Genomic DNA, 18,733 nt, shown 5'->3' with positions numbered 1-18,733 from the left:
ATAACAGGAGTCTAACATTTGCGTTATGAATTAAAAACTGATTACACTAACTTGTGCTTGAATGATCTGCCTGAATCCCCTAGCCTGTCACAAAGTTAGTTTTATAGCTTTAAATAACTCTCTGGGACTGCAGTTTCTAAAGATAAATGTTTTACATCAGCACTCATTAAGTGATCATCCGTCCCCTCATATTACTGCACTCACTTATTTTTGCATTAACATTTGTAGAAAATACTCCTCACCCATGCCCTGTGCAAAATTAGAAAAGTTCTCGAGGCCATATCTACTTGAAGACATCAGGTTTCCATAATACCCTGCCTATAGTGATGGTAACCAGAATTCCCATTAGAGAACAAGATCAATAACACATAAAACATATATTTTCCATTGTTTTTTTTATTCAGGCGTTGCTTATCTACCTGTTTGTGGAACTTCTTCAGAAATGTCAGGTGGTGCAGCTGGAGTCTCTAAAGGTAAGATGGAAAAACCCAATCTGCTTTTTACTTTTTACACTCCACTGGTCACACTTAGATTACAATTTGACATCCAACTTCATGGACAAGGATCTGCTGGCACACATTCAGCAGGACTAAAGACAATCTTAACACTGGAGCTGATTTAAAGAAGAGTTAAAGTGATTAGATTGGATTATTTACTTTTGAGCTGTATGAATGAGCTACTTATCTGTTGTCAAAAGGTTTCTTTCACTCGATTTGGCTCGGTGCCCTCCCTGTTTGCAGAAGCAAGCTGGAGCAATGACAAAGAAGCTGAGTGATGTAGTGCTCTGGGCAGGTACCACAGAATTTAGACACATATTGTGTTTTCTGTGTCATCTTTTCTACAAGCTCTTTGAGCAAACAGACCAATAGTGCAAAGTGGTGCGAGGCATTGGAATATGGCAGTTTATTTGGAGGAATACATGCATTCAGTCATTGACACAATTTATTTCATTCATTTATTTAAATAACCTTCATTTTACCAGGTTGGTCAATTGACAAACAGTCTTCATTTACAATGAGGACCTGGGCCAGAGGCAGAAGGGCACACATAAAACCTGAAAGAACAGTTAAGAACAGAGAATCTAAAAAACAAGATAGTGCCAAAGGCTGTTTAACTGTTAGAATATGCAAAATATATCAACGTTATAATATTTTACCAGCTGTGTCATAATGAATCATAAACTAACTCATCATTGTCATACTAATGGATAATAATAGAACATAGCCATTTTATGCCTTTATTCAGTAGTAATAGTGGAGAGACAGCCGGGGAATTAGATACAGTTAATGGTCCCTCCAGTCTAGAGTCAACTAGTAACCTTTTGCTCAGGGCTCAGAGTACCCATATGCTTGAGCTTTAACCACTAAGCCACCAGAGCACCTCATTGAATATTTTTTTTTATCCAGACAGTAGGTCAAAAGTTTTTCAATCTCTTGATGTTCTCAGACAGATGTTGCAGAGTGCATCGTGTTGGATCAGGTGAGTGTGGAGGATCCAGCTTTCACAGAAGATGAGGATGAAGATGATGGTGAAAATGCAGAAGCAGGTAAGAAAGCCCACTACCAACATTTGTGTGTGTGTTGGTAAAATAACACTAAATGTCACATCATTAAGCACTAATGTATGACTTTTGTTTAGGGTTTTGTTTAGATTATGCTCACCCCATAATATTGTTTCTACTGTATAAAAATGAAGTCATGTAAAACTGAAATTCCATATATTCTAAATATGTAAATGTTACAAAATGAGATGCTATAAGATGAATAGCAATCCAATGGCTGCATCATCGTGAATTGCATCATACTGCATTGCAAGCTGCTGCACTGGGATGGGGCTGATTTGAATTACAGTGACTGTTAACAAGATGTTTTGGATCACTGATTTCATATTGAGATATTAATCAAATAGGTCTCAGAGGGGGAGATACACGCACCTACTAGAACGAATTTATAAAAACCTAATTTATAATCACCATTTAGAGGCATTAGCCAGCCAAGAATTCTGAGGTTGATAGGAAGCTGCCAAATTCCCAGTGCATTATCATAATTTGGTAAGGACCTTTAGCGTTGCAGGTTTAATTGGCCTAGAGGAGCTATTTGTTAGGTTAGTAGCGCTTGCTATGTAGCCAGCGTTAGCTTCAACAGCCGCTGAAATTGGAAGTCTCCAGTAATTGAAATCATCCCTCTTTTTTGTTGTTGTTGTTTCTTTTTGCTTCTTTTCTTACTGAAATAAGCATGCTAACCACCCAGCTCCAAACTGGTCTCACCACTTTCTGATATTCAGTCTATTTAGAATTAACTGCGTTGGTTTTGTAGCCATAGCAGAACTTGTCCATTTTAACATAAATTCAGAAAAGTGCAGATCGTAGTAGTATAACTAGAGTGTATCTTTGTCAAAGATAAGATAATAATATTATAGAAATATTATAGAAATGGAATGTATTGTAAATGTAATTTCATATTTGCCCAGCTAACTGGCCTGTATTTGTCTATGACAGCCTCACTCCATCTTCTAACTTTAGCGCTTGCAATTAATTTTTATTTAATTTTGGTGCTTTGTATGTGCTATAGCAATTCCACAATAATCAGACCTCAAATACTAGGCTGTGCTACAACAAAACTCTTTGGATTGAAAAATTAAATCCCAGCATATTGATATTATCCAAAAACCATTAGACTTAGCGAGAGCCAGTGGCTCTGTTCCTCCGACTGCATCAGACACCAGAGGCCCCCTATTCACGTGTGCGAGTGTGTGCGCATGCAGCATGACAAAGCCATTTTTTCAACAGTGAATAAGAAAAGATGCTTTTCCCAGGACGTGAGAAGGTCTTCTGAAGCAAAATAGCCATCAAATAACGTGATATTTAATTGTAGTTGTTTAAGCTCCCCTGTTCACTTCCATCTATTTTACCAACTCCATTACAAGCATCATGTGGCCAAAATCTCTTCAGATGTATTTACACTTTCAAACCCGCAGGGATACCAGACAATACACAGAAAACCATTCAGCCATGATTACTTGTGGATTAGTGATGAGGCTTATTTCAGACTGATCCTATTATCTGCTAATAAAATGTCAAGCTCTCTTATTAAACTTGTGAATGGACAGCCATATGTGCACACAAGCATAACTCAGTGTTGAATATACTATTTGTAGTGCGTTTGCTTCAAGGTTCTGTCTGCCATTGCTTTATCAAGGAAACTGAATCCTGTATGTTTGTAGATCCTTACTCCAAAGTCATGGGCAACAGCCCAAGGACTGCTACATGATGTCACCAACGCATTGAAGTTTGGCTGTGTAGTTGGGACATTGTACTACTTGATCCAAAAAAAAAAAAAAAACAATTAAGTTCCGATGATGATGATGTTACCACTTGGAAAAGTGGTTTAATCAACGCTATTTCACAGATTCTCTCATCCACATTCAGTGACATTCATAGCTTGACCTTGTTTATTAAGGAATTATGACTTAGTAATCATTTTCCTCCCCCATGCTGCCTGGAATATGAACTAATAATGACTGGGTATGTCTCTTGAGGATTATGTCAATCACTGTATGCATTCATCACACACTAAATGCCTCGGGACCTAGGTCTGCTCTAGCTTAGACGTATTGCTGACCTGTTTTAGTTTTATTGAACTGTATTAGAACCTCTGGAAATGAAAAAGAAAGCAGAATGGCAGACTGCAGAATGTCAGACTGCACATTGACGCTGTTAATGAACTGGTTCAGTGCTTAATCAGCATGTAACACTGGATATAACCTACTGTATCTTTGAGGCAGATTATGCAATGCATGGTTTATTTACACATTAATGCCCAAAAGAGCATTAAGAAGAAATGCATAAACACAGCATAACCCTTTAGGCTAGATATCTGAGAATACCTGCTGCTTATTTTCTAACCTTAGCTTTGATCCTTTTCCTGTGAAAAGTCCTAAAACTTTTTTTTCCCCCTTAACTTGGTTTAGTTTGCTGGAGCGTGGCCTACAAAAAATTAACCCATTTATACTAAAACCTTTACAAAGGGTTTACTCCATGATTTAAGAATTGCCTTATAATTATATGGACCAGTGGGTTCTTTGGTCTTTACTTATAAGCTGCTTGCGTAACCCACTGACTGTAAAAAATATATTGTGTAATGGCTAATTTGTAGTAGAAAACTTGCTGTGCCTCTTTTTCAGTAATATGTTGTAATTCCATGCAGAACTTCTGGTGTTTGAACTGGTTCCATAGTTCCGAGGGTGGTTTTTGTTTTTGCCTGCCATGTGTTTTTCTTACTGCCAGTTGAAGCGAGACTATCTATCTTTTGCAGAACAGTGACAATAGCAGTCAGTCTTGCTAAAAAAGATAGTTATTAGATGCATTTAAGCCTTCTTTTGGCAAGTAATTGTCTCCTTGTAATTATTCCTTTATTCCCTTATCCCTTATTGTTTTTGAGCAGTATACTTTTTTAAATGTGTGTATATAAAAATATATATATATAGTAGAAAAGGACATTTATTAACTGTTTGGCTATTTTTCAGCTCTTAAATGTTATTATTTGACAGCACTTAAGTATGATTGCATGATTCATTTAAGTAAATTCAAAGTTAATCAAAATGCCAATTTTGCTGTCCCCCAATTTGAGCCTCTATATTGCCCCCCTTGAAGAAGACTCTTTCAAAACCACCTTCTTCTGATTGGCAGAACTGCCAGAGCCTACCAAAGTGTAATGAACCAAGTGCCTGTTAGCACCCCTTTGTGCACTTTACTGGTATGCAAGTGATCACAAAGAAATGCAAATTCAAGTAGCAAGTGCCTGAAAGGGAAGTGCATGTAGTAAACATTGTCTTTTTTATATAACATAATGACATTAATATTTAATTTGTACACACTAAAGGAAAGGAGAAAACGATACCGAGGTTAATTATTTGCATTTCATTCTTCACCTGGACTACATTTCAGTGGAAATATTGTACATATGGCTGAATTTACCTCACAACAGCTTTAGTATGAATAATACAAGATGGTAATTGGTTGATGAAATATGATGAGTTTTTATTTGTTTGAAATTAATTATAATATGGTCAGATGTATAGAAGGAAGTTGAAGTTAGCACTGCTTTAATCAGCTACAATCTTACATATACATATTATATGCATGGAGTTTAAATGTATTTATTTTTCATGCTTAGTATTATTTTTACTTTTACTTTGATTGCAGGGCATTTACTTGTGAGTGTTATTACATTACATTACATTTTATAACTTAGGTGACAGATCTGAATACCACCACCCCTGCTTTCAAATTATACAAATTGGAACAGAAGATTTTTAGAAGCTTCTTTTCATCCACTATGTTTTCCATAAAACAAAGTGAAAAACCAAACTTAACAAGAGGAACAAAGCAGAATGGGAAGTAAATATTAAATCTTTCATCAAGCAGCGTCCCCTCAAATAAACAAGCCATCCCACTTTAATCAAATCAGACAAAAACACCTCTTAACCATAAAAGATGCATGTTCATGCTGTGCAGTTGCTGGTGTACAGGACTGGCATGTGTTTTCTTTTCTTTTTCTTTTTCTTTTTTTTTTTTTAACCTGAACATTGGCACAGATGTTGATGATAGTGTGTTTATGCTTCTGTGCATCAGTGGCCCACTCTTATATAATGGACTTCTGTATCGCCATTAATTTAACATGCTCATTTTGACTGCCACGTTAAATAATGTACACTCTGCCAGTATCACTTATATTGAAGATATTACACCACAAACAGCCAGCGGATTCTAACTAGATTTGTTCAGGAAGGCCTTAGTCTGTCCCTGCAAGCATGCATGAGAGAGCTCAAACCAGAAAGAGCAACTGATCCCCTGGGTTAGTTAGAGAACATTGTTCCATTCCAGATGAGTCAGCTGAAGGGATCCTCAAAAAAAAAAAAACAAAAGAGATAAAGAAAAGATAAAATAAATGTATATAATCCCCAGTGATGAAATAAAGCTGTAAGTTTGGTGACTTATATCTGAATTCAGTTATTAAAGATTAATAATAATTAACTGATAGCCTTGCACATCTGTCTTGGTTTTTTTAGATGCAGGTTTACTGCATCCAGATGCAGTTGCTCTGCACAACCAAGAGGAGGGCCTGCATCCCAACCTCCACCTGCTGGGCCACATCTTCCTCTCACGGCCCATGAGCCACGCCTTCAACTGCATCCTCCTCTTCCAGTTGTAAGTTACTGCAGCATTGACTGTTGCGTAACGTTATAACATTTGCCAATTGTAAATGCAGTTCAATTTTGGTCATCATCGTCTAAGCAGTTTTCACCCATCATCCTCATAGATACAAAGAGGGGTTTTCACACAGTATACTTACATTTACATAAAAGGATTAAGTGCCCTAATAATGGCTTTAATATGTGTTTTGATGGTGATAACGTGGAAGTTTATTTATAAGTTAGAAATACAGATATTTGACATGAAAGCTGTAACTGGCTTGAAGAAATGTTTTGTTTTTTTTATTACCCCCCACTCTCCTGAATTGAAATCAACCACAAATGTTTTCTTTCTTTCTTTTATCATAACAGTGACTAGTATATGATTTCTGCCTAGCCTTCATTCATTGCCCTTAAATATAGTGTATCGAAGCACCAAAATCCTAATAATTAACACCTACCGCTAATATTCATGATTACAACTACATTTTACTGTTTGCCTTTAATATAATCAGTTTTTTTTTTGTTTAAGGGTTGTTATTTATTTCTTGAAAGTTCTGGAAATATGCTGCCTTCACTTGTTTTGACCTTTGCAACATTCCGTTACCACAACAATGCGTTATATCCAAACATATTCAACATAACAACGTCTTTGAGATGAGTAGGAGACATGCTAAGTCATTTCAGTGTCATTGTTGGCCAACATCACTGTTCTAAGCTGAACAAGGGCAGCAGACTTGTGTAAAACTGTCCTTGAGGTTCAGACTTTATGGCACTGTCTTCTGTGGTGCAGTTTTCAGATACTGAGAGTTACAAGCTGGAGCCAAAGAAGGAAAAAATATGATCACTGCTCTGGCATCTGCAGTCCAATAATTTTTTTTCCGGTAATTGGCCAGTTTTCAGTCATACTTTTTTGTCTTTCAGTTCAATTTGAGAGCTATTAAATGAAGCTATGCATTAAAGTTCTGAATCAAGAGACCACTGATGTACGTGGAAATGCTCTCATTGATTGAGGATTTACAGTGCAGCCACTACTGACCTACAATTTTTTTTTTTTTTTTTTTTTTTTTTTTTTTTTTTTTTAAATTGTTCTGTATTTCTATGTAGTGCTTTCAGCATCAGCAGGACTGTATTTGGATGTTTGTGTGTCTATTCCAAACCTCTGCTGGCCTTTACCTTCACTGGTGGAAGGTCTTGTTATCAGTCAGTGAGCAGCTCTGTAACACCTGGCCAATCGATAATTCCCTTATTGTGTTCAAGAAGGCTTAGTGGTCGATCAATGCCAAGTCTCGGCCTCACACACACAAACACAGCCCCGCAGCACAGAAAACATGACCTGCATCTCTTAACCCTTGCTCTTTATGTTCTGCCCTACATGGGACAGAACGAACATAATGACTCAGTTATCCTCTGTGCCTCATCTGGAAAGATATGAATTAAAAGTGCATGTGCACATTAGCACATATCAATAGGTTAAATATTTAAAACTAAATATTTTCTGACAGAGACTGCAGCGTAGTAGTTTGGGATAATTAAAATAGTAAGTATGCAAATGTGTGTGTGCACCATAGACTGTAAATAAACATAGATGCAGTCTCTGTGGTGTCAGCTCTTGGTTTCTGAAGCCTGGAGTAGGCTGAATTACTGTTGCCATTTTGGTTTTCACTCAAAGAAGCACATCCTTACTTGTGCAAAAGTTTAACCTGGTTAGATAGATTCACCCCCAAAGCAGTTGTCAGGAAATCTGAAATTAGCTGTATCACCAAAAACATTTTTCATGGCAGACTGTAAAAATGTTTATTTGTACTGTAAAGTTGGGTGTTTTAACATTGGAGTCTGTGGGAATTGACTCACTTTTAGGGCCAGCCTCAAGTGACCATTCAAAGAACTGCAGTTATTGACCTTTGTTTGATGTCCTCAGAGGTTGGTGCTTAGAGAGTGCAGACTGAGCTCTATTAGACACACAACACTAATGGTAGTATTGGGTAGTTCTTTCTTTTTGCTCTAAATGCCTCAGTTCTTTGTGACATGAAATCAAGCACATCTGATCCAGTTTCATCAGATGTGCTTGATTTTGCTCTGGAGGTCGTTGAGGTCATCGTCATGTTATTGGTACAGGTTTAAGATGACTTTTGTTCTGTGACACAATGTGTAATCATAGTAATTGTAGCACTTTGCTAACTGTCATGGCTGTAAAGGGATACAACGGACCAACAGTAAACCTTTTTACTGGGAATAAATCCAGTATAGCAGTTTTGGAGCTTCATGGAGGATGTTTGAGTTTGGTCTTCCTTTCATTTGTTTATACATTATGTGCTGTTTACCTAAAGTAGTGCTTTTTAATTATTTTCTGTTACGCCCCCCCCAGAAAGAAGTAAAACATTTTGACTTAAAGCAAATTCGCAAAATATACTGAAACTACACCTGTCAGGTGTAATTGGGCTGCTAAATTTTAGATGTTGTGACATGTTGCAGTAGAGAGATGAAGAAGTCGCTAGATAAATCTAACATGCCTGTTGTTGATATGTGAATTACACCTTGTTTTATAGCTTAAAAATGGGGTGAGGTTCTATGATTATAGGAGAGGAATTAGTGTCTTTTTCAAACATAGCATAGCATAGCAGGAAATTTGTCCTTACTCTGATGACCTAAGTTGACTTAGAAAGAAATCCTTCCTTTGCATTTTAGTTTAAATCATCTTAATGCAGTTTTTGACATCACTGCTTCTCAGTTCTTTGCTTTGCATCTTTGGCAATTTGTAAAAAAAAGTAAGTAAAGTAAATAAGCAAACATGGCCCAGATTGCTGTAGATGAGAAGGACCAGCATGCATGAAACTTCTTAAATTTGTTGGAAATTCCTTTTAAGATGTGAAAGAGGAGATTTGAGAGTGTGGGTGTAACTCAGCTCTCCAAAATAGCACTTCACTGTTGAGAGAACCCACTAATGGATTAGCACTTTCAACAAGCAACTGCTGACAGATGCTAAAATTTAAAAGGAAAATGAGCAGATGCTGAGCTACAAAAGTCTATCTTGTCATTTTGCTTGGATTGAGAACTATAAAAACATATTTGTAATGTTCACCAACACCCATCTTCTTCACATGTTGCCAACACATTTCTTGACTTGCATGTGTGTGTGCTCAATGTACATATAAAATGTGTAACAAGAACATTTACTTTAAGTAGAGATGACTTATGTTTTCAGCAAATATAAAAAGAAGTTGTGGAGGATCAAGACAATTCACTGCAAACAAGAAACGGTTTTTCTTTTTTAAATCAAATCTGTTTGCTGTTCATAGCCTCAGGCTCCACATTGAGCCAACATCCTAATGTTTAATACAGCTAAGGACTGCTTGACCAAGTTTTGATTTTATATCTTAGATGGAAGTAGACGTGACAGCAGATGATTAGACCAGTTACTGTCTAATAACCTCTTTCACTTCTTTTGCTTACCCTTTTTTTTCTTTTACCCTCTCTTCCCCTTTCTTCATTCTGTTTCTCTCCAGTATTTCTATTGGAATTAGCTATGTCCTGGCAGGCAGTGAGGCCTTTGCTGCTCTTCTTAATGTCAGGTAAGTCTTCAACATACACAAAGAAATTAAGGAAATAGGAAGCATTAATATGTCACATATCATTGATATGTGACAAAAAATGTACAATTTTCTTTCTTATTATTTCATTTTACATTTGGGCTCAGCTTTCCACATCTGCTCATAAGCTGCAGTAATGATACGAATTAAAGCTAAACTGGTGCATTTCGACAAGATTCCTCCTCTTATGTCAAAGGTTGGTGCCTCTTTGTCTCTTCAGCTGACATTTGTGAGGTTAAATGAATCAGTCAGCAGATGTTTCTGACTCCAGAGTCACCAAAACACAAAGTAAAAGAAGTAAATACAACTTTTCAAAATTATACTACATTTTTATCTATGTAACCTTTTATAACCAGCTTCTGGAATAATGGTTGTGGTATCAACATATAAAGAATTGAAAATCAATGAATGATAGCAAATGAGAATTGAATTTATTTGGGATTCAGTGCTAAACTGAATCTACCCTTTGTTGTATTACTTTAGAAAAGATGTAACAAAACAAAACATATTGTGTGTATTTGAGAGGTTGGCAACATGTTGGATGAATCTTCTTCCCTTAATGGTAATAATTTTTGATATCAATCAATAAAACATGATCATGATGTGTGATTTAAAAAAACTTTCATTAAACCTTAACTTAATTTAGGCTAAGCAGCTAGCTTATTGTCAGTAGTTTCAGGAATTAGGTGGCGGGATGATATCAGCTTGGTCTCTGTGCTCCACCGCAGTTGTTTCAGCACATAAACTGGAGGTGAAGTGCACAGTAATGTGTTTATTATTATGCTAATGCAGGCCAATGGTAACTTCACATTATGGAAATACAGCTATACAACTGAAATTCAGTCCATGTGGCTCCACCAGAGAAGTAATGTAACAAGTAACCATAACACAACATTTTTCAATTCATTACATTTTATACAGCCCTCGGATCCCCAGTAATGCTGTCTCTATACAGCATGCTATTATGTTCAGACTGAAGGGGTTGAAACTGAATAGTGTACTATCCTTACAGGTGCTGTTGACAAACTCCATAGCCCCCTACTCCCCCAATTCCGATTCAGACGCTACCCACATGAGCACACACTTTCTGTTTCCACTCACCCAAGCCTCTAATTACCTTTATCATTTAAAAGGTCTAATTTACTTTGCCATGGCCCAATAAATACTTAACCAAAATAATATTATTCACACTCTGCAGGTCAGTTGGACCACTGACATGCCTGGGTGCCTCATTATCGGGCCTCCCAGCACCAGGGGAGACGCTGTGATGCGTTGTGGGAGTAGGAGGCAGGATTACTGGAGTGAAAAAACCTTGGGCAGCCTCTTTTGGATAAACCACCTTATTCCACCTCCCCAGGGGCCGCAATCAATAAGTTACTGCAGGTCTCTGCACAAAAACTCTCCTTTTAGTCCCACTGCTGTTGAATAGTGGGTGCCTTGGAAACTAACCCCACTGCAGGCCGCAAGGTTTAGAGCATTACCGACATTCAGTCCCAACCCAGGGAGCAGATAATTGTGTCTTAATAATCTTTCAGTGGAGTTTTGGCTTTAAAAATGCTCATTTTCTCTCTTGCCTCAAAGTTGCAGGATTAAAACTCTTAAACCGTGTTAAATATCAGCCAAATCTCATGTGTTTAATTAAACTTAATCGAAGGCCATCCTTGTTCCAAAGGCTTGTGAACCTAAATCTCATAATCATGCCCCTAGAGATTAATACAGTTAGTATGATGAGCTAACAATCGGCCATAACAACGAACAGTTTTGTTTTTGTGTAACAGCTTGGTATTAGTATTCATCCAAATTAGAGAATTATTGCTCACAGAAATTGATTGTGGATGTAGTGTTTCTTTTTTTAAGTATTGCCTGAAAGCACTTGTATATTTGCAGCAATTGCAGTTTATATGGTTGATTGATGAGTACTTGCAGTGTGTTTTGTCTATTTGCACGTGCTGTCTAAATCTACAGTGTGATGAACTCTCTGAGCCACCACAGGATTCAGTTTAACATGGTTTCCACACAGAACGTGAGGCTGATGTGTGGCATGGAGGGAAAGATTTTTATTTCTTTTGCTAAACTGGGCTCTTACATGTACAGTTAATGAAATATGGATATGGAAGTACAAAAAAATACTGTTCAACACTGAAGATGCACTTATGTTCTAGGATTGTCTTTCACATTTAAATATCTGCAATGGGCAGCCTGATAAGTTTTCAGGTCTAACTGTTCAGATGTTGTCTTGGTGGTCAGGGTTTCAAAATACTTTAAGCTTTATTTTTCCCATAACATAAACAAGAATACACAATGTATGTCATAGTTGATGTAAAAAAAATAAAATAAAAAAAAGTGGGGGGTAATTGATTTGAAAGGTGCTGTGGTGTGTCTGGAATTATTTTCTCTACCCACACGTTAGGCTGTGGCGTTTATGACTGAATATTAATAAGGTTATTCAAATGTGTTACTCTCTATGTTTTTTCACAGTCACATCTATGTGATCCCAGTTTTCACCTGGATTCTCACTCTTGGAATATTAATAGCCCACACAGTCATCCAGCCAATCACCTCTCTGCTCACCCTCCTGAAAGGAATCCTGCTCATTATTACGGTAAGCACTTTTTTTTTTTTTTTTACCTGTCTAATTGTTCTGCATCCTCAATAACGAATTAAATACTTCTCAGGCATAAAAGCATTACAGTGTTTATGTCCCTGTGTTAGAGTCCACTACGGCCTTTGGGATTATGTTTTCATGGCGCCTGTTCAGCCACTGGTCCATTTTTTTGAATGCAATATATCAGGAATTCCCAGTAGTTTCATTACATCAAGTCCACTTGGACTCAAGAATTGGCTTAATTAAAGAAAGAGGAAGAGAACTGTATCAGGTCTTTTCAATTCAGGAGCAGTCAGTAATGTGGTCTGTTGTCAGGTTTTAGTTCGGCTCTTGCCGTGTCTTATAATTTCCTGTTTTATTTTGAAGTCTACATTTTACCCCTGTCTCCCTGTCAAGCTTTTTTCCTGCCTGTGTGGCTGTTTCCCTGCCCTAATGTGTTTGTCCTGTGTCTCATTATCCTCTACCTCCTTTGCTGGATCATCTTGTCCCTTGTGTCACTGTTCCCGCATTCCTTACTGTGAGTTTCTAGTTTATTGTCTGATTCTGTTCCTCATTGTCTGCCTTTAAAAAGCGTTTTGCGACTGTACCTCTGCCTTAACCTTCTTTGAATAAACAAGCTTTCACTAGGCGTTATCCCTTAGTTTTTGATGATCCTGACACTTAATAGATCTCATTGACTTGCTGCAGTGTGAAGAAGTCATGGTCACACAGATTCAGACTTCAGTGCTTACTAAATTTGCTATATACATCTCAGTGTTCACTGTAAATTTACATTTCAATTCCTGACAAGTTATTGGCAGGTTAGGCAAATAGTGTGATTTACCATATAAATGTAACTTTCCACAAGTTGAGTTGACTATAGCTATGTGGTACTTATTTTATCAAATGTGTAGAAATCTTAGTCACTTAATCTAATGAGAGTCAAAGCAAATAGAGATTTATTGCCACCATGTCATAATTAAAGAGGAATACATCAGAGGAATATCCTGGCTTGTCTCTTCTCTATTATTGAACTAACACCCCTTTATGACCACTATTAAAGCTATTAGGTAGGTGATTCATTGCATTACAGTGATACATTGCTGTGTATCCCTGTCGTGTAAATTTCAATTCCTTTCTTTGAGAATTGTATAAAGACAAATGGGATGTGATCTGTACAATGGATCTAGCACCCATCTCATACAAGGGAATGAAATGCTAAACTATTATCATCTGTTCCTCTTTATGCCAAACGATATATCAATACATATCACTAAAACAAAGCAGCAAATTAGAAGGAAAGAAGAGCGGTGTCTACACTTTAGTGAGAATAAAAACAGCAAAAAGAAAGATTGAGAGATAGACGGCAGAGATTAATCTTTTATTGTAGTTGTAGTTATACTTTTGAGAAAACATTACAGTTTCTTTTTTAAATTTAATTTATTCCCTCTTTCCTCCATAAAGCAATTTCATGAGTCCCATGCTTTGTCTACTCTGTTTATATTAGTCCATTACTCTCCCAGGGTATTTAATATTTAAAACATACTTGATATTATCAAATGCTTCTTGATATAATAGAACAGACTTATCAGTCTAGAAGAAACTTCAGTGTTGAACTTCATTCTTAGTTATCACACAAGATGTGTATGCGTCTATTATCTACCAGCAACATGGCACACAACTGACTCATTCAGTTTCACTTTCCAATTCAGTTTAGTTTCAATGTGTGGGCTGAATCTGAATTAATCACCTCAGCAGCTGTAAGTGCAGACAGTGTCTCTTTTTTGTTGAAAATGCATGATAACATGATCCAGGCAACTCAGGGATCAACCCTAATCACAGTCCGTTAAATCACAGCAATAGTTCAAACTAGCCAGCCAGTCAATAAAGCTAGGGGATCACACTCTAGGTCAACTTCAGCCAATCGTGGAATAGAATCTGGTCAAATACACAAGCAGCTCACTAGAACCAGAAAGCTGGAACGCTGACAGACAAGACGAACTGGCACATCGTCGAACAGCGTTCATCGTCTTTCTTACTGAGAGCAGTGGGAGGCCATACAGAATTAATGTACTGTCTAATATACCATGAAGAAGTAAGGCTGCTTTTAAGAAAGTACCCAGCTGCTAACTTGTGCGTCACCTCATTATTGAAAGACAACCCCACTTCAATTTACTCTTAGGTCCCATTAATCACTTAGCCACTCATTAGCTGTCTTGTGTGTGAACAAACTACCAAATAAACATTAAGAGAGCAAGTGTCCAGTTACTTATTCTTTGTTGTTTCTAGATTAATGTAAACTGCTCAGATTAAAATTATGTCTTTGCACTAAGAAACCATCTACTGAAGTGCAGAGGCTGAGGAACAAAAATAAGGCTTAAAACTATATAATACTTGCCTATATATGATTTATTTTTTTTGTGGCGCCTTCTTCTCTTCTCTCCCTCTTAAAGGGTTAAAAAAAACAAAAAACATAATAATAGTTTTCTGTCACTTTCACGCTTCACACTTAATAATATCATCTTCACTCCTGAAAGTATTTCCATTCATTTCATGTTACCATGAACACCATGACAGTGGACGCTTGTCGCCTCATGCAGATGTTGTGGTGGTTATTGAGCTCCCACTTTATGGGTCATGATTTGGGGATTTTCAGGGGCAGTGCATGCCAATATTGGGTAGTGTCAGCAGCTCATCAGGAGGTCTTGAAGGAAGTCTTTAGTCTTGTGCCCAAAAGGTTTTTCTACCTTTTCTACCTTACTGCTACGCATGCTGCTGGCGAGTGGAGAAAACAAACACTGTTCTAGATGCTTTTAGACGATCTAGAAATATGTAGCTAATGATTGAAATCCTGTTTTCCTTAAATTTAATGTAAAAGATCTTAAACTATCTTAAATCATCAAAATTTTAACGATATAATAAATATATTATTCATGTGTATAGCTATTACCTTCTTACTGTGTTGCCACTGGGTGTTCATAACAGGTTAGATTAAAAAGATTTATTTTGTTGTGGATGAGAGCCAGTGCATTGTACGAAATAGTGTGGCTTCCAAATGACTAATTATTATTAAATATATTATTCAAAATTATTCAATCTTTTATAGGAAGTACGAAACATCTAAATCTTTAGTGCCATTTATTTTTGGTGTCAACGCTGCATGTTACTGCACCTCTCTCCAATTCCCTGAAACATAACTGCCTAACTGAAAGAAAAAAAAAATGTTTCCATCAGTGGAGAAAATGCTTACACAGCTTTCCATTGTTTGTTTTTTTTTTTTTACAGACCTTGCCCCTCCCAGACTTAGCCATTGTTGTTCCTGAATAGAGTTGGTCACACTTCTTTCATTACATAAAATGCCCCCAAGGACAGAGCTTTCCATTTGCTTGTATGCCCTCTATCTTTTTTCCTCTATAGTTTGTATATGATGTTTCTTTAGTTTGGTCTTTGACATACTGGCAGATGAGTGAATACTGCCGGGATTAGTAGGATGAGCTGGATGTCAGAGTTATTAGGCTGTATTCCAGTGGTAGAGTTGGCGTCAGCTGTGTTGTGTAATCGTTTCCTACCCTTTACTTGAGACAAAAATTAAGTTGTTCAATTGAAGACTGATTAAGTTAAACAACAAGGAGAAAAGTTATTTACAGGTACTTAAACATAAATTCACTGTTTTCACTGGTAAAACTGGCTAGCTTACATTTTGGGAAGCATGCTACTTGCCTAACATAGCAAAGCACTACTTTGAAACTAGTCCATTCAGCGAGCTTATACTCGTTTGTAGCGTTGTCAAGACCTGCCACTTGTTCTGATTGATTTGCGTCCAACTTCAGGCATGATGGGTGGGAGACAATCATCTGTATGTCTGGTACAGGAGCACTAATCAATGACTTTTGTAGAAGACCTGTATCTGCAGCATTTGTTGATAGGAAATAAATTATTTCTGCAGTATTTAGGAGGAATTAAATTTCTGTGTTATTCACATTTGATTGTTCTAATTGTTTGTAGATCTGCCCCTTTTTGTGCAGAAACATTTAGGTCTGCAACTGATAACATTCCTTTTTACTTCAGAAATGATCTGAGGGTTTCCCCGGGCTGAGCAGACAGAGCATTAAAAATGAACTGCAACTTTATTTATTATAAAATCTATTTGCATTAATAAATGCACTATTTGTAAAATATGTATTCTGTTCTTAAAATGTGATGTGATTATGATATTATGTATTTAGAGTATCTACAGGGTAAAACTAAAAGCCTTAATAATTCAAGCCACTTATACTGCAAATAAAAGCTTAAAATTACAGGTTCATGGATTTATAATATTAAATAATGTATAAAAAAAAGAACAAAAAAGTATTTCATTACAATGACTGCTGTTTATTTTCCGAAATGACAAGTTTGATATTTTTGTTTTTTAACAATGTCTAGCAATATAATATTACATCAAGAATGAGACCTTCATCCTAACATGAATAATATCACATAGAATAAAACATTTAATATAACAATGGTAACATTAATTAGAAAATTGTGTTTTTCTGGTTGGCAGCAACACAATATTTGCTTCTTCAACTTGAATGCACTGCAAATCTTTAATAAGTCCAACCCTGGACTTTAGCTGAGAAGAGCAAGCGTGAAATGCGTGTACCAGGAAATTAATAAATGAACAGGGCAACAGACAGACGTGCACAGAAATACATTTACATACAATGTACAATGAAGCCAGTACCTTGCCCGAAGTGCCACAGTGAGGATGAATGGATGGATGAGGGGCTGTAGGAACAGAGCTATCCACACCAACACTAGATCAATGATGCTGGTTTTGATCCCCCGAGAGCAGGAGGTAGCCAGTGGAGCCTTTATGACTCCCTGAAGGATCTTCTGTCCTTGAAGAACAATAGAGAAACTGGACAGATTGATTTTAGACTGCACTGATAGTACAGGCACAAATAAAACATCATAACAATCTAATTTAGAGGTGCTTTAGTTGGTAATTTCTGATGCCTACAAATCATCGCACCACCTCGTTATAATGTAGTTGTTGTTTCATCAGTGTCCTGTAGATGGCGACTTTAACACAGGAAGTCACTCACGCATATCGGCAAGCACACAAATACACACACAATATGAACGAAATGTGTCCCAGGGCTAAGTCCCAAACTGGGGGCTGGGGTGTTAAGATTTAGAGGTTCAATTCTGGAGCAAGGCACTGAGAGCCATTCTCTCTACTCTGCATCAATATGAGAGAGAGCCGGTCAGGCAAGGCCAACTGCATCAGAATAAAACACACTATCGTCAAGCACCAACCATTTATGGCCCAGCAAATGTGATTTTTCTCTTTATGGCTGAAATATTAATGTTTCTATCTTGGTGTACTTTGAAAGAAAACAGCAATTTCCAGGCCCTGAGCTGCCAAGATAGAGGAAGCAGAGTTGGGGGTGGGAGGGGCGTTTTAATAAGTGATGTCATGGCAAATGAAAGGGTTGGCAAAATTTGACCTTCAGTCAGCAGCTATAGTAAAGCATCAAAGGCGTTGACATGAGGCGGAGACATGAGATGTTTTTTGAAATCATATTATGATATAGTCTGGAACAAACATGCTTTCTTTTCTGCACCACCCGATTTGATTTGCATTTGGCTCTCACTCTGTTTTTTCCCAGCATTGTGACACTCTACCTCAACACCCAGCGACTGGATCATTATTATTTCTTTGTTTTATTATGCAAGACAACCCATAAATTACAAAGACTATTATATGTCTCAACCTATAAATCAAAACTAGACAATTAAGGCTGAGTGTCGGATCATTTAGTTGTATGGTAGTTATGCTGACAGGAATTTTGAACATATAAAACGTCTGCATATTAAAATTTTACATTTGATATCTACCAGCTAAATTTTTCTTTTGTGCAGGGTTAGATGCTGAAATGTTATTGCCTCACAGAATAATGTGGGCAGTTTCTTAGTACTGTAATAAAGCTGTTTATTGTGTTGGTTTATTATGTCTCCGACAACTACCAAAGACCTTGACCAGCATGGTATGGCAGCATGTCAATAACCGGAGAGGCAAACCCCAGGGCAGGGAAAGTCTGCAAAACACCCATTGAACCACTCACTGAGGCGCTTTAAGATCATTGCCTTGAGAGCACAGTAATAACTTAAAAAGTTAAAAAGTTCTCAAAAGAACTTATTAACATTTTGTCAGCACAGATCAATTGGACATTGGAAAAGTGTCCAGTAACCCTCGAGGCTTTTGAGGGTGGGAGACAGGGCGAGGGGGTGATATGAAGAAAAGGCTTGAGGAAGTTAATGTCAGCTTAATGTCAGAAACTAGCGTTTGTGTTAACCAACTGGTATTACATGTGTCCTA

The 18,733-nt window shown here is 37.1% G+C and overlaps 1 protein-coding gene across 1 annotated transcript in view; it reads left to right on the top strand.

The window, feature by feature from the left end:
* The window catches only part of LOC115042098 (uncharacterized), a 40,147-nt gene that overhangs the window by 8,905 nt on the left and 12,509 nt on the right, over nucleotides 1-18,733 (top strand). Inside the window, exons 4-8 of the mRNA XM_029500129.1 lie at nucleotides 405-473; nucleotides 1,447-1,546; nucleotides 6,070-6,208; nucleotides 9,699-9,764; nucleotides 12,261-12,384. Of these exons, the coding sequence (XP_029355989.1) occupies nucleotides 405-473; nucleotides 1,447-1,546; nucleotides 6,070-6,208; nucleotides 9,699-9,764; nucleotides 12,261-12,384 (498 nt within the window). The remainder of the gene's footprint in view (nucleotides 1-404; nucleotides 474-1,446; nucleotides 1,547-6,069; nucleotides 6,209-9,698; nucleotides 9,765-12,260; nucleotides 12,385-18,733) is intronic.

This window comes from Echeneis naucrates, chromosome 4, assembly GCF_900963305.1.
Source record: "Echeneis naucrates chromosome 4, fEcheNa1.1, whole genome shotgun sequence".
In the NCBI taxonomy this organism is placed as follows: Eukaryota; Metazoa; Chordata; class Actinopteri; order Carangiformes; family Echeneidae; genus Echeneis; species Echeneis naucrates.
The sequence above is the reverse complement of the archived record's forward strand: the minus strand, read 5'-3'. Positions and strand labels throughout refer to the sequence as shown.